Raw genomic sequence first — 13,445 nt, forward strand, 5'->3', positions numbered from 1 at the left:
TCAAAACATGGCCGCAAGACAATGGAGTCAACGATTTTGACATCGCCTGAGGTTGTCGCAGATCTGCGTSACAAGGCCGAAAAAAAGCGGCAAAAATTGACGAAGGCAGCCGTGGCAAATCGAAGACGCCACGGAAAAGAAGCCCGTCTCCGACCGAAACCGACATCGAAGAGGACTTCGATTTTTGCACGATTTGCAAGAAAAAGATGCCGAAGCACGAGAATCGTCAAAACACGGTCCATTGCATCGTTTGTGATCGGGGACCGAACCCGAACACTTACACCTGCATCCACTGCGAGTCGGAATAATTTTTTTCGCCAATTCCTATTTTTCATTGATAAATAAACGTTTTTTATCGGTAACAATCATGTTTTAATCGATTTACAGAATTCAAAATCGCAAAATCAGGTTTTTTGCGACAATGGCTATAACTTTTAAATTTTTGTAGAATTTTATCAAACCAATGTTATCAAAAGGAAGGTTACGACTCGCACTACAAATCCATGCTTTGGAATTTTCAGAAAAAATAACTTTTATGTGACTTTTTAACCGAAATCAAAACGTGACCCAACATTCCCCTAAACTCTAAAATTGCTTAGATTCCGATCCTCTTCTTGACGTTTTACACTTAACACTGACTTAAGGTATTTCTGTGGCTTCGATTTTTCCTTGGAATTTGCAAGAATATAAAATGTTCTGTTGCACTCGAACTTAGCTCTTACTTGTTTAAGTTAAAATTATTTGAAAAATTCATAAATAACGATGTCTTTTTGAATTATATGCTATTATCCCGTTCGATTTTTTCTTCAAACAAATTATAAAATAGTTTTAGTAGTTTAAGACGGACTATTCTATAGCAATGATCGTTAGGGGACATATCAGTTCTTGAATAGTGGGCAATTGGACTTTTCGGAATGAAGTAATTAAGTAGCATGGCAAGAGACAAAACAGGCCACTTACCCCTCTAACCTTCGGAACAAGGCCAGAGGATGATGTAACACTGGTACCCAATACTCAATCCTCAGCTGAAGAATTCGGGATAGAGTCCAAGGCTCTCAATATTCGAGTTCGGTAGAATTGGCAGCTTTGGTTGAAAGAGACTTAGACAATTTATTGGGTTTCATCTGATAGCACAATGAATGCTATTGTATTTAGACTAGTACTATTTATACTATATATTCTTTGTATATGACATTGCGACGAGTTTGCGTTTCATCGGCACTAAAAACGGCTTATATACACGATCAATGATTTCAAAAGTGGAATAGAAAATTATAAGCCAAATATTAGCATTTATTTAAAGTCGATCATAAAATCATAATCGATGAGGTGTTTACTATGTGAACACTATATTTTTCAATGGAATCTAAATCAAACTAAAATGACGTTCGATTCGTAACACAGATATTATGATAGCGTTTAAAAAACAAACATTTCAATAAAAAAACAAACATTTGAATATTCAAAAATGTTAAATAAATAATACTTAAGATTCTACTCAATATTTGTTACCATCAATGAGTCAAATATGAATGCTGCTTAAAAGTTCTCTCGTTTCCACATATACAAATATGGTAATTACATATAATACGGGATATACCCAATAACAGTTCATTGCTACAAGGTGAGGGGAGTAAGAGTACTCTATGGCTATGTTTATCTAACAATAATGAAAACGAAGCAATTTTTAAATAATAGTAATGTGTAACACGTTGGTTCAAAAAAAAAACTCCTCTAAAGTTAAATTTAATCAGAATGATACATAGCAACTGCATTCCAGGAAAAGAGAAAAATTTTGGATTTTTAAGTAATATCTTTTTTATTTCAACATCACACCTAAACGCTAACAACAGTCCCAAGGAAATACACTTCGCTAAAAGAAGTTGGCTTATGCCTCAGGGGCAACGGGCAAATGGGCACCTTGTGGTTGGAAACCGTTTTCATCAGCAACATAGGTGACGGTGTAGGTTTGACCATCATCAGCGACGAAAGAGTAAGAACCATGGGCAACAATGTGTTCATCGTCAGCACCAACATTGACCAAATGACCTTCTTCATCCTTTGATGTACCATCGCTGGTCTTCAAGCTATAAAACACAGATGAGAATGGGTTATTTTCTTAATCTTTCCAAAGGACTAGTTCAATCCATTTGATTCTCATTGCGATGTCTCGCAGATAAGGACTTTTGTCGCAGTATTAATAACTTACGCGAAGCTGTATTTCTCGGGGTCGACATCGGATCTCAATTCAACGATTTCGGCTTCAGGAGCAGCTGGGGCAGCATAGGCGAGAGCGAAGAGAGCGACGAAAACAATGACGAATTTCATGTTGGTAATTGTTTGTTTGCTGGTTGTGCAGGCTACGGAATCAGACTACTAACTGTGTTAGTTGACAAAATCTCTGCGTGCTTTTATTCAAAAATTCTGCGATTAGCAGAGTGGATCTGCAATGCCAAAAGAAGTATGTAGAGACAAAAAGAAAACAAATATTGATTCTTAAATTTGATTAACCATTTGTTGAAAGCTGGCAAATGAAGAAAAAACTCGTTTTACTAAAAGAGAATTGTTAAAGACATTTTATGAATAGATTTTTGTTTAATTTCTTCTGAATGTGTGGTATATAAATGCATTAAAAGGTAGCGAATAAGAAAGAGCAAAAGCAAACTAAATGCAATAACGTCTGTGGAGAACTTTCAGGTAATATTCGAAAAAGACGTTTCATCGTTGGGACCGCATAAAATGTATATAAAAATGGATACCGTGAAGAGTTGAGTAGATTTAGACATGTCCGTCCATCCGTCTGTCCGTCTGACTGTCAGTAGTTTACGTATATAGTACTCCCTCAGTTTTACAAATAACGAACTTCAATTTCATAGGTCCTCTTCTCGACAGAAAGCTGTTGTTGGAATCCAAAACAGACGACTCTAACTTACAGCTGCGTCTAATTCTTGTATGAAATATTTTTTTATTTGCCAATTTAGCTAAAAAACTGACCAATAAAAATCAATAAAAATCAAGATACAAATATTTAAGCTATAAGGAAGCTACATGTAAAGGGTATTATAGGTTCAGTGCAACCGATAAAAAATACTTCAGCACGATACCAGCAAAAAAGTATAAAATAGCTCTGTTACATCATGTATAATAACATTTGATAATTTAAAACAAACAAATTTACCTATTTACTTATTTTTTGCTTAAAAATTTCACTTTGAACAAAATATWAAAATTTCATTGAAGTGCAAGGTATTAGTATGGCCATAACGAAATTGTGTACATGCAAAATGGACAAATGCGTTGTTTTGTGTACATGCCGGCCATTGTTATGTTGCTGCCCTCTCCCAAACGTTCATGTAGTAGGATTCACAACGCCATTTTCAGTTCACTGTCGTGCTGCTGCAGTCTGTCGCGAGCATTGCGTTCTGCGCATGAGCCATCGCGATGCAGACAGCATCTGCGCAATTAAACTTGCTAGCTGTGTGGTTTACGATTTGTTCTCCTATAGATCATGTAGTTATAATATATTTATATCATGGCCTACATCGCGTATTATTCCTTTCCTTTTATGACTATTGAGTATATTTTAATTTTGATAGATTGATGGTATAAATGTCTATACGGCGAGTGTCGAGACGTAACAACGATCAATTAAAATTACATTGAACTTTTTAGGAACTTGATGATGCAGTCGAATAAAACCGAATAAAGAGGTTTTCCTCACTTTTTGATGGTCATAAGAAAATTATGGGTCATACAAGCTCTCAATCGACAGAAACCAACAAACAGTAACAAGTTCAACTGAACAATATTTAGAACCATTCAATCGTAATAAACACGAGTGTATGAGCCAGACTGCGATAACTGATGATACAAATCTTCGCTCTTACACTCCAGAGTTTAAACGACAGCCATTCGTGTGAATTGCAGGCTATAAACCGAATCTAAAATTAACTTTGAAAAAAACCTATTACTTGTAACCTTATTGACATGCTCGATGGAAAATATCCGCTTCCTTCGTTTTCTTCGTATCTGATCAAATCGCCGTTTTTAATCCTTAGAGAATTTTCGCTGATAAGAAATACTCTAGAGTGAGGCCATTTTGGATCAAAAGGCCAATGGTACGACAGAAACAGTATAGAAAAGTTGAATTATCACTATTAACGGTGAACCCTTCTCTATTGCAATTATTTGCACGCACATTAAACTTAAAAAAACTTAAATCACGTCGAGAATAGATCTCGTGAAATAAATGTGAAACAGTAGACCAAGAACCCCTTGACAGCTGTATACATTTTTCGGAGAACTTAAATTCCCTTATAATGGGGAAGAGAAAACGTATATTTCTTGCTGTGAAACAGGTTTGCTTAGCTGCAACTTGCTAAGATTAATCCGATCTGGAAACAATATTTAAAGAACTACTCATCTCTGTATTTAAAACATCGTATAGCTGGTAATAAAGGTAAGATCTATAAAGCTCTACCTGAAGATTAACCGAGACAGCACTACTACTTCAATGCTGAAAATACACTTCAATTTTAATTAATTCCAACTAACGCATAACTTATAAACCTAAAATAACAACAAACCCAGTCCATGACTGAGGTGGTTGTGGAATTCGACTTCATAATATATATCACTTTTAGATTTGAGATAAATAATATAGAGGAATAACAATATTTGAAGCTAAACATCTTTACTGGGTAATTATGATATGCTAAACAATTGTATGGTTGGAGTATTTCTGGCCATAAAGAGAGCCTGAAAGATTATTAACGCACCAAATTCGATTTCCGTTTTCATATAAAAATTATTATTACATATGGCTAGAAATAGAATAAGCTAATATTTATAAATATGTACATAAAATCATTTTTATAATTCTGTACCTCAAGAGAAATGGTACCGGAAAAGTACACAAAATTAATTCAAATAGTTATTTTCGACTTGTTCACTTTTTTAATTTTATTTAACATTCATTCTAAAATCTAATAACAGTTCCACACTCAGTTCACGATTATCGCACTTAAGCTTCAGGGGCAACGGGCAAATGAGCACCTGAAGGTTGGAAACCGTTCTCATCAGCAACATAGGTGACGGTGTAGGTTTGACCATCATCAGCGACGAAAGAGTAAGAACCATGGGCAACCTGTCTCTTATACACATCTAGATGTGTATAAGAGACTGATGTACCATCGCTGGTCTTCAAGCTATAAAACACAGATGAGAATGGGTTATTTTCTTAATCTTTCCAAAGGACTAGTTCAATCCATTTGATTCTCATTGCGACGTCTCACAGATAAGAACTTTTGTCGCAGTATTAATAACTTACGCGAAGCTGTATTTCTCGGGGTCGACATCGGATCTCAATTCGACGATTTCGGCTTCAGGAGCAGCTGGGGCAGCGTAGGCGAGAGCGAAGAGAGCGACGAAAACAATAACGAATTTCATGATGATAGTTTTTGTTTGCTGGTTGTGCAGACTACTGAATCAGATGACTGTGTGATGATCGCTTTAGATCGGATTGTCGCTTTTATACACGATTCTGCAATTCATTTCACTTTGCCAAGAAACAATATAAAAAGTTAATATAATTTTAATTTATTCTAAACTAGTTTTTGCACTTTTGGGCTAAATATGTTCTGCCCAATCATTGCATAAGCTGTGTATGTGTGTCTTTCTAACTAAAATTAACATAAAATATGCTAGCGTTATTTTTTGCTTATAAAGGAGTTTTGGAACCTGTTTATTTTAATTTACATAAAAGACTTCGTTTCATGTGACAAAATTATGCACATACACGTGCGCTTTAACGATAGCATCTGTAAATTTATTTTATTATGGTTTGCCATCTTAGCCGCTGGTCATCGAACTGTAAAAATTATGCAATTATTGACGTCACAGTATTTGAAGCAAATTGTAATTAAACAAAAACGAAACTACTTTTTTGTGTGTGTTGAACTCTCGCTAATATCTTCGAATCTTCTTAAGGCACTACAACTGAAGAAAGTAAAGTTTTCTGACGGAATGACAGTCCTAAATGTAGGCAAACTACTTTATGCACCATTAACGGGGAAGTTGAAAGCTCTCGAAAAGCATAAAAAGCTCGATAGAAAGTAAACAGCTCAAAAAACTCTCAGAGACATTTTCTTTCACTTTTTAAGTGTCATTAACTTTTACTAGCCACTTAGCTAAGCTAAGAAAACCGAAGGTATCTCTACTCTCTAAGGTCTACTGAAACCAATTTTGAAGCAAAGTACTAATTAAATTACTGTGATGAAAAGCTCTTAAGACATTTTAATTTAAATTTCGCACAAAAACCCATTCATCGAAATGGAATTGGGTTCCAAAATTAAACGTCTGGGGAACAATAATTTACAACTACCAAAAAACGTTTTATTACTGGCGTAGAATCTTAAATCTATGCTTACGACCCTTAAACAGACAAGCAAAATCAATGTTATGTGGATAGTTTTCTTCGATTATCTCCGAATACCTTCCGACCGGCCAAACTGTTAACAAGGAATACTTTTTGAGTGTTATGTGTCGTTTATTATGCTTGCAGCTTTGTGTACTTCTGGCTATTCAGCAAATTCAAACGTCCCCTACATCAAAGCCCTTTTGAGTAATTTGAAGACATTAAACGTTAATCGCATCATGCATTAACACAACGGTTTCAATTGTTGGAAAGATGTTGGCACAAGTGGGATTACTTTGAGGGAGACGACATAGATTTTGAAGAATAAGTTAATAATTTTAAAAATATCAACAAAGTTTCACTGTTTTTTGTTCGCAGCAATACTACAAAAAGATTGGTATTGATATCTATGTAAAAAAGTTTTATGATGCCACTGAAAAAGCTAGTAATTTCGTGGTGTTCCCAATTTGATTTCATAGCTGGAGAATTCTTCCATTACACAACTTTATGATTACTCTAGAAAACAAAAGTGTACATAATTTAGAAATAGTTTCCAAAAGCAAAACTTATAAGTATTCCTCTCCCTCCTATTTCACCTACTCTAAAGTATTTCACTATCACTTTGATTTTCGCTTTCGTTTTCACATTAAACCCTCATTAGCTGGTTCAGTTTATTTACGTTGTAATTAGTCAAATTATTTTTTAAAGTTAACATCTCATACATTTAGTTTTCGCTAATTTATTTTGTTAGTTTTTGAGAAATTAACACCTTTGCCAAAATTTACCGCTTTTTCATATAAAAAGCTGGACAACATCACGAAGTATCTCACTATTTGACAGTTGGAATTTATTAAAACAACTGCGTTAGAAATATAAAAATCTATTCCAAAAACAACTAAAATGAAAGAAACAAGTAAGGAAGGGCTAAGTTCGGGTGTCACCGAACATTTTATACTCTCGCATGATAAAGTGATAATCGAGATTTCAGGCGTGGTTGTGAACCGATTTCACCCATATTTGGTACATGTCATCAGGGTGTTAAGAAAATAATATATACAGAATTTCATTGAAATCGGTGAGTACTTCCTGAGTTATGGTTTTTGGTCCATAAGTGGGCGACGCCACGCCCATTTTCAATTTTTAAAAAAATCCTGGATGCAGCTTCCGACTGACATTTCTTCCGTAAAACTTAGTGTTTCTGACGTTTTTTGTAAGTTGGTTAACGCACTTTTAGTGATTTTCAATATAACCTTTGTATGGGAGGTGGGAGTGGTTATTATCCGATTTCCATTTTTGAACTGAATATGGAAATGCCTAAAAGAAACGACTCTATACAGTTTGGTTGACATAGCTATAGTAGTTTTCGAGATATGTACAAAAAAGTTAGTAGGGGTCGGGGCCACGCCCACTTTTCAAAAAAAAGCACGTCCAAATATGCCCCTCCCTAATACGATCCTTTGTGCCAAATTTCATTTTAATATCTTTATTTATGGCTTAGTTATGACACTTTATAAGTTTTCGGTTTCCGCCATTTTGTGGGCGTGGCAGTGGGCCGATTTTGCCCATCYTCGAACTTAACCTTCTTATGGAGCCAAGAAATACGTGTACCAAGTTTCATCATGATATCTCAATTTTTACTCAAGTTACAGCTTGCACGGACGGATGGACAGACGGACAGACGGACAGACAGACATCCGGATTTCAACTCTACTCGTCACCCTGATCACTTTGGTATATATAACCCTATATCTGACTCTTTTAGTTTTAGGACTTACAAGCAACCGAAATGTGAACAAAACTATAATACTCTCTTTAGCAACTTTGTTGCGAGAGTATAAAAATCAAAAAATGAAATTGAGTATCCTTAGGGCATTCGTTGTACTTTTGGTTGCACATACCGTGACAGCCGCACCAGTAGAGAAACTGGTGGAAATTGTACGCCAGGACGCCGATGTGGTGCCAGAAAGCTACGAATTCGGCTTCGAGACAAGCGATGGCACACAACACGAAGAGGAAGGTCAGCTAAAAATTGTTGGAACCGACAGTGAGGCAATCACCGTGAAGGGCTCCTACAAATATGTGGGCGATGACGGCGTCACCTATAACGTGAGCTATACAGCTGATGAGCATGGCTTCCAGCCGCTGGGCGATCACTTACCGAAAGCATAAGTCCATAATATTGATTGAGAACGAGGAAGGTTGTTAGTATAAAAAATTTATTTGTTTTAATGTAAAATTTGTTACTATTGTTGGCAAAAAAATACCAAAAAATTATATAAAACGTTTTGAAATAAAAGTCTTGTTTTTGACACTGACTGAGACCGTTACAATTTTGTATTTATTTATTTAATAAGATTTTCACACACACATAACATATTCTACAACTTGTACGTATTTACAACCTCTCCAACCAGCAAGTGTTTCATTCATAAATCACTTATGAATGCACAACTTTACCGTGTTATTTATTAATGAGTTTTACTATGATTTCATTCCATGCCGTATATTATAATGTGGATGCTGTGACATCAGCTTACTTCGGTATGTGTGCACCCTCGGGTTGGAAGCCGTTTTCATCAGCAACAAAGTTAATAGTATAAGTTATTCCATCGGGCGCCACCCAGGAAACGCTGCCGCGCACAGAAAGTGATTCATTGTCGGTGCCGGCATTGTTGAGAACAGCCTCTTCGGTGCGAGTTGTACCATCACTCAGTTTGTAGCTAAATTTGAATTTGAGTAGAACAAACATATTTTTATATAACCTGGTTTTTTGTTTATAAATGATATATATGGTAGACTTAGAGTTTTTAATAATAGTGGAGTCAATAAATAAGCAAAATAGAGAATTCATATATATATTAGACGGGGTTCAAGCTCAATTAAGAAACAATACATATATATGGTGTAATGTGTGGTTTTTAAACCGAAACTAGGGTCTTTTCAAATTATATTAAACAATTAGAAGCAAAAAAATACGTTAATTTCGGCTACCCTACAAGGGTAAAAAAGCTACATACTAGAGTGATCCTATCTGAACAATTTTTTTGGATATTGAACGTTACCTTGGACAATAATCTGCGCCAAATTTTATGAATATGCTGGATTGAATTAAAGATATCCCGTCAAATAAAACAGTTTTCTATGCTAGAACTTAGTTTCACTCGATCAGATTGTATGGTAGCTATCTCTGACGGATCCCGAGTGTGTGTGTCCCTAAAATGCGAACCTTCATTTATTGCTTGGAGCCTTCATAGCTTAACTTAATCATTTTCAGGAGTGAAGTGCTTTTCAAACTTTTGAAGGAGCACTGAGCAAATTTCAGTGAAAAGAAGCGAAAACGCCAGTAATTCGGGAGTTTATACAAAGTCCTATCCCTTTTCCGATAATGTCGTTAGTACTTGAATTTATTGCCGTTGATTCTCTGTGCTTATGGCCTTATTAAACTTGGATTATGTCAAACTAAGTAAAATGAAGTAACCATATAAACAGATGGAGAATTCCTTTATCCTTGCACTTTACAAACCGATCTCCGTACACCAAGCTTAGAACTCGTAAATCGGATTTAACTCACCTGAACTTATAACCATTGATGCCGATATTATCCACTTCCTGTTCTAAGATCTCGACAGGAGCTTGTGGGGCAGCCAAACTGCATCCGAGCAGGCACAAAACACTCAAGACTAGCATCTATTTGAGGAGAGGAAAAAAGGCGCACATTAACAACAGCTGTAAACAGTTGCTCAAGGCAACTATTGTCCTTGCAATTGAATTTATGTCCTTCACATACACTTTCACTTACCAATTTCATATTGGCAAAGAATAAGTTAAGCTTATAACACGAAACAAAAATGTCACGGATAATGTTAAACGATTTTGTACGAATTTTTGTATTCGAAACTTTTTAGCGCTACCGATTGAATGCGGTAATTGCACGTCTTGCTCGCTCGAAGGTAGACAAGAATAATTTTTGCAGTGCACTGCAAATGCATTTTATAGTCTTGACTGATCAATGTACGCCATGGCACGCGTCAACGCATCCGCCACAGCCACCATTTAGAATCAGCAAATATCATATGAGCTTACCAATAAGGCAGTGCCAGAGAGAAGAAGCGCCAACATTTTTATTTACATTTACATTAGCTTGCTTGGCAACAACAAATGCAGAAGGCGCTAAATGCATAAAAAATGCAACGACCAAAACTGACTTGACGTACCATTACAAATTGGCAATCGCAAATAGTGTAGACAGCATGCTCATTGTGGTCCACAGCGGCGTCATGCCTTAATGCCGAATGCACACGCGCACACTCATACGCCGTGGAGTGCACTTTGCGCACGTAGCAACTGCTGCAATGCCTAATTTGCAAAACGGCGGCAGCAACAGCAACGGTGACTGTGGCAGTCTAACTTGTTTGCACGCTTTATTTTATTTATTGCCAATCCAAGCAGGCTCGCGGGTGGGGCGCTCTTGCACAAGAGCACTCATACCTCCAGCTCATATGTAAATGGTTGTACTCAGTTCGTTATTAATAACTAATCGTTGGCTTGCGCTGATTTACGCAAATAATGTAGAAATTTTTACTATCACCGCATTGTCATAATTTTGTGGACTGACCATGCGCCTGCGCAATATAAGTTTCGCTGCAGTTTTCTGCAGTTCTAATATGTCAAAAAAGCTGCATTGGTAATTGCGTACGATAAAACTTATTTTATTTGTATAGCAAAAGATGCACTAACGCAATGTTAAACGATCGCTAGTGGCCTTCGGCAATTTATTATTGAATTGGTTTTCATTTAAAAAACGCGTTAAAGAAGTTGGAGTTTAAATAAATGAATAACTTGAAAAAAATAAGCAAAATAATGTGCATGCGTGAACTGAATTCTTTATTTGATATTTATACCCTGGTTGACGGTTAGCGAATGTAAAAAATTCGAAAAAAATGCAAGTGAGGTAAAAAAGATTAAGTTCAGTTTCAACCGAGTATTAGGCATTCTTACAAATTCATTTCGTTTAAAGGTACTGAACGTCGATTATATGTTGCATTAAGAAGTTAAACAACTCCAGCATTCACAAAAAAAACGATTTAATTATCTTATATGTTAGGCCTTAAAACCCATTAAATATCATTTATGAAGAGAAAAGGTTGTTAAGTTCCCCGTATTTCAGTTCCGACCGGGATCACGAAATAAATCAATTTAACCAATATGTTCGGGTATTGTGGTATTATCTTCAAAAGTGCTCCAAACCAAATCTTGTTAAATAAATAAGTTTCCTACACAAGGACGTGACTTTTCTCAACCAGTTTTTACCTCAGCTATATATAGTAATGGTCCGTTCTGAACACTTTTTTGAGAGATTGTGGCCTAGTTTTAGAATATAATTATTTCCGAATTGAAGATATCTTGTCAAATGAAAAAATGTCCATACAAAGGCTTCAGCTATATCCTTTAGGGTTCCGATATAGGCGGCTCCAACAAATGAAGCTGCTCATGTCTTAGGGGAAAAAAGAACGTTTGCAAAAACTCAGACTGATATCTCAAGAACATGGACCGACCGATGGACTCAGTTGGTCACTAAAAAATGTTGTCTAATTTAGTTAAAATCAAATGTTTTTGTGGAAATTTTGTTTTTATGTATAATCGAAAATTATAGGCAAATACATGGACTTTATTCTCTTGTTTCGGTTTGGTTTTTGAGCTAAGAAAAATTTGGCTAAAAGTTGGCTATGTACGCCCGTACTTCGATTTTGAACTGATGTAAGTAACATTTCCTCAATCATCATTCTAACGGACTTATTTTAAAGAATTACGTTTATAAAAAATGTGCAACAAAATGTCTATAAAATAAAAAAATTGTGTAGTAAATAGAAATAATTGTAAGAATAATTGTATTCATAAACGAAAAAAAATCAGGCTGGGCACCTAAATTCAAAAAGTGAATCTTACTTGAAAAATATGTGAGAGTATTCGGAATACGAAAATTGTACAATTAGAAGATTATGTTATGATCCTGGTCGTTTCTCTTACTAACACGATGTAATGAAATATCTTTGAAGTATGTACAGAAAACTCCAACATTACCTCACAACGCATCGACTACGAAATTTAAGATATTTCACTTTCAGTTTTAAACTTTAAGCACACCTTTTTAGCCTGCGTTCGACTCGCAGTGCGGACTCGACTAAACTGTCAGCATAATTGTCAAAGGTAAAGTTATTAAATATTTACAATATGCATTGTCTTAGAGCCGTGTTGGCAATTACAAAGCGCTGTTGTGAGGCACTTATATTTGGGGTATAAAAGTCCAAAAATTCTCATAAAACTTGCATTCTTCACCAAATTAAATTTAAGCATTTGCAATTGGCTTTTGCGCAGTTTTCGCTATGCAAGTTAACGACCGGCTCTCGGCAAGCGAATGCAAAGAATGCAAAAATCGTTATTGCCGAAATTAAAATAATGCAATTTAAGTATCGTTAATTATTAGTTAGCGCTATTCGGGTGCGTTTTTAACTACAACGTTGAACTTCGGTTAAAGTTGTTTACTTTGTATTTGTTTTTCTAGATGGTTGTAAGTTATTGGGAAAACGGCTTCCCAATGATTCGAATATAAATGTTTCAGTTTCAGACTCATGTTTTATCTACTTTAAGTCGTATTTATGATTCAATGCTTGACCTTCAAAATCTTAATAAGACTATTCTTTAAATACATACTTTCGTTTTCTTCAACACAATTCAGGGTAGTATTCTTTCAGCTATAGTTATGCCCTGGATTAATCTATAATTTTTATTATTATTATTTCTTTTTTTTTTTTTGCTTTGAGTCCTTTTTGTAATGAAATCTTAAATTTATTGTTCCTATTCCTAGTAATACTTATAGTGGAGAAATTAGTCTCATCTTATTTCTGTGTGAGCCAAATTGAGAATTCAATGCTTTTTATGATCTACCATGTCACAGTGTTAACTGCATTTCCTGTGCTGACAGTGAACAGCACAGCTTATATTTGAAGAATGGAAACTTCCGCAACGAATT

At 35.5% G+C, this 13,445-nt stretch overlaps 4 protein-coding genes across 4 annotated transcripts; 1 reads left to right on the top strand and 3 right to left on the bottom strand.

Moving 5' to 3' along the window:
* Nucleotides 1-1,793: 1,793 nt before the first annotated feature.
* Nucleotides 1,794-2,381, bottom strand: LOC108971669 (larval cuticle protein 8-like). The gene is made up of 2 exons (XM_018937905.1): nt 2,210-2,381; nt 1,794-2,087 (listed from the first exon to the last, which is right to left on the bottom strand). Exons 1-2 carry the CDS (start codon nt 2,326-2,328, stop codon nt 1,889-1,891), a joined length of 318 nt encoding a protein of 105 aa, XP_018793450.1. The 5' UTR covers nt 2,329-2,381; the 3' UTR covers nt 1,794-1,888.
* Nucleotides 2,382-4,920: 2,539 nt separating this feature from the next.
* Nucleotides 4,921-5,511, bottom strand: LOC108971670 (larval cuticle protein 8-like). Its single transcript, XM_018937906.1, has 2 exons — nt 5,330-5,511; nt 4,921-5,207 (listed from the first exon to the last, which is right to left on the bottom strand). The coding sequence occupies exons 1-2, from the start codon at nt 5,446-5,448 to the stop codon at nt 5,024-5,026; spliced, it is 303 nt and encodes a 100-aa protein (XP_018793451.1). The 5' UTR covers nt 5,449-5,511; the 3' UTR covers nt 4,921-5,023.
* Nucleotides 5,512-8,263: 2,752 nt separating this feature from the next.
* On the top strand, nt 8,264-8,584 carry LOC108971604 (larval cuticle protein 8-like). Its single transcript, XM_018937782.1, has one exon. The coding sequence runs from the start codon at nt 8,264-8,266 to the stop codon at nt 8,582-8,584; it is 321 nt and encodes a 106-aa protein (XP_018793327.1).
* Nucleotides 8,585-8,714: 130 nt separating this feature from the next.
* Nucleotides 8,715-10,396, bottom strand: LOC108971589 (endocuticle structural protein SgAbd-6-like). The gene is made up of 3 exons (XM_018937761.1): nt 10,215-10,396; nt 9,987-10,102; nt 8,715-9,135 (listed from the first exon to the last, which is right to left on the bottom strand). The coding sequence occupies exons 1-3, from the start codon at nt 10,221-10,223 to the stop codon at nt 8,949-8,951; spliced, it is 312 nt and encodes a 103-aa protein (XP_018793306.1). The 5' UTR covers nt 10,224-10,396; the 3' UTR covers nt 8,715-8,948.
* Between the last annotated feature and the right edge of the window lie 3,049 nt (nt 10,397-13,445).

This window comes from Bactrocera latifrons, unplaced genomic scaffold, assembly GCF_001853355.1.
Source record: "Bactrocera latifrons isolate USDA-ARS-PBARC rearing strain unplaced genomic scaffold, ASM185335v1 scaffold_35, whole genome shotgun sequence".
NCBI classification, from domain to species: Eukaryota; Metazoa; Arthropoda; class Insecta; order Diptera; family Tephritidae; genus Bactrocera; species Bactrocera latifrons.